This window comes from Vombatus ursinus, unplaced genomic scaffold, assembly GCF_900497805.2.
Source record: "Vombatus ursinus unplaced genomic scaffold, bare-nosed wombat genome assembly UNPS02005286.1, whole genome shotgun sequence".
In the NCBI taxonomy this organism is placed as follows: Eukaryota; Metazoa; Chordata; class Mammalia; order Diprotodontia; family Vombatidae; genus Vombatus; species Vombatus ursinus.
Window position 1 is genome coordinate 6,780,756 of NW_020945064.1, and position 2,106 is coordinate 6,782,861.

At 55.3% G+C, this 2,106-nt stretch overlaps 1 protein-coding gene across 2 annotated transcripts in view; it reads left to right on the top strand.

Annotated features, from left to right (window-relative positions):
- The window catches only part of PIEZO1 (piezo type mechanosensitive ion channel component 1), a 169,787-nt gene that overhangs the window by 148,016 nt on the left and 19,665 nt on the right, over positions 1-2,106 (top strand). For both annotated transcript variants that reach the window (XM_027846483.1, XM_027846491.1), the window contains 3 exons: positions 291-399; positions 840-875; positions 1,589-1,761. In XM_027846483.1, the coding sequence (XP_027702284.1) occupies positions 291-399; positions 840-875; positions 1,589-1,761 (318 nt within the window). The remainder of the gene's footprint in view (positions 1-290; positions 400-839; positions 876-1,588; positions 1,762-2,106) is intronic.

Sequence of the window (2,106 nt, forward strand, 5' to 3'; positions counted from 1 at the left end):
AGGTGCTTAATAAATGTTTATTGACTGACTAACTGACCTAGGTTCAAATCCTGGCTACCTATACAACTGTAGGTGACCTCTTTGGGTATCAGTTTTTTTTTAATCTGTAAAATGAAGAGGTCAGGCCAGATGGTCTCTAAAGATCTCTTCTAGCTTCCTATCTAGGGTCCTAGAGGTATTTATGAATGAGCCCCATCCGAGACAGAATGATAGATACCAAGCAGGCAGTCTGCTTGCACCCCACCTATACGTGAGTCTAAATCCCCCTCATGTTTCTCCCTTGGGCACAGCTGGCCTATCAGGCATGGGTGACCAATCCTGAGACTGTCTTGAGAAGACGGCAGCAGGAACAGCAGCTCCAGGAGGCCGGGGGAGCCCCCTCGACCAAGCAGCTGGAAGGTAAGGGAGGCCGTGGGGATGGGGAGGGGAAGGAGAGTATCGTCCATCACTGGACTGAAGGCTGCTGGTCTGTGGGATTAAGCACCAGTGGAAACGAAGGGCCTTCTCTGTCCTTGGCCAACCTGTTTCCCCTTTCCCATCCCCTTCCTGTCTCTGAGGGGGGGCTCCCAGCCAACTCTGCCACTATCTCTGCCTGACCCACCCTGGGGCGTGGGATTGGCCTGCGTGGAATGGGCAGGTCCAACACCCTGTGTGTGTGCGTGTGTACGTGTGCGTGTGCATGTGTGAGCGTGTGTGTGAGTGCATGTGTGTGTGTGTGCATGTGTGTGTGTGTGTGTGCGCTGGGGTTAGTGCTGCTCCCGTGTTGGACGTGTAGGAGGCACTTAGGAAAACTTGAGTGACTTGAATTGACCTGCTTCTCCATCCACATGTCCACCCAGAGTCTGAGCTGTCAGGGAGCCAGGAAGAGGTGCCAGGTGAGTGAGAGCAGAGGAAGCTCTGCTTCCTTGGTGGGTTCTGTGAGGTCTCAGTACAGGTGCCCATTTGTCACCTCTGCCCCCTGAAGGACTCCCTGGTCCCTGGGAGCCTGCAGCCAGCCCCAAAGCATCACCACTCCACCTTAGGTGCTCAGGAACATGACCCCACCCCCACCCCCGCCTCCTGCAACTAGCTGAGAAGTTGGTGGGGGCACACAAGCAATTCCATCCCTAAGAGCAGGAATGAGCCACCCCCAGATCAGTCTGTGACCTGGTTTATGCCAACCATACCTCCAAAGCTCCCCACTCTAGGTCAAACCCCGAACACAGAAGTGAGACACCTCCCAGCCCAGGTCTGACCCAGGGACCATCTGGGAATGAGAGATGGGGCTACTTGGGATTGGGTCTTAAGTTGCCTTAAAACTAGTACAGGGTTGGAGTCAGAGGACTTGGGATCAAGTTCTGCCTATGAGATTTATCACCTAAGTCACCTTGGGTGAGTCATTTAGCTTCTCTGGGCCTCAGTTTCCCCATCTGTAAAATGACAGAGTTGACCTTCCTAGGTGACCTTCCCTCTCTGGTTCTAGGATCCTGTGCTCTGTGAGCACCTCCTCCCCTTGCCCTGCCAACTTCTAGGAGTGGGCAGGGAGGTGGGTGGAAGGGGGCTACTCCTCTCTCCCAGACAGTCAGCCCTCCTGCTCCCTCCACCACAGGCAGGAACAACGTGATGCAGCGCCTCCTGAACATCCTGCACTTTCTGTGGGTGCTGGGCCAGGCAGGGGTGGATGGGCTGACCCAGTGGCTCAACACCTTCACCCGACACCACGCCACCATATCCACCGTGCTTCGGGCCGAACGATACATCCTCACTCAGGAGCTGCTCAAGGTGCTCATGAGAGAAGGGAATGGGGGGAGGTGGCGGGTGGGCCCGGAAAGGGCAGCCATCCCCTGGCTTGGGCAGGTAACACACTACCTCTTCCTCCTCTGTCTTTCTTAGACAATCTCACTTCAATACATCCAACAAACATCTCTTAGCAAACAGTGCTCTGTGCTGGGCCCTGTGCTAGGCCCAGGGGGAGAACTGAGGATGAGTAAGAAATGATCCCTGCCCTCATGGAGTTTATAATCAAGCAAGCAAGATGTCAGGAGCCCCCGTCGGTGGTGGCCTCTACTGAGCTTCCTGATGTCAGGAGCCCCCATCGGTGGTGGCCTCTACTGAGCTTCCTGCTGT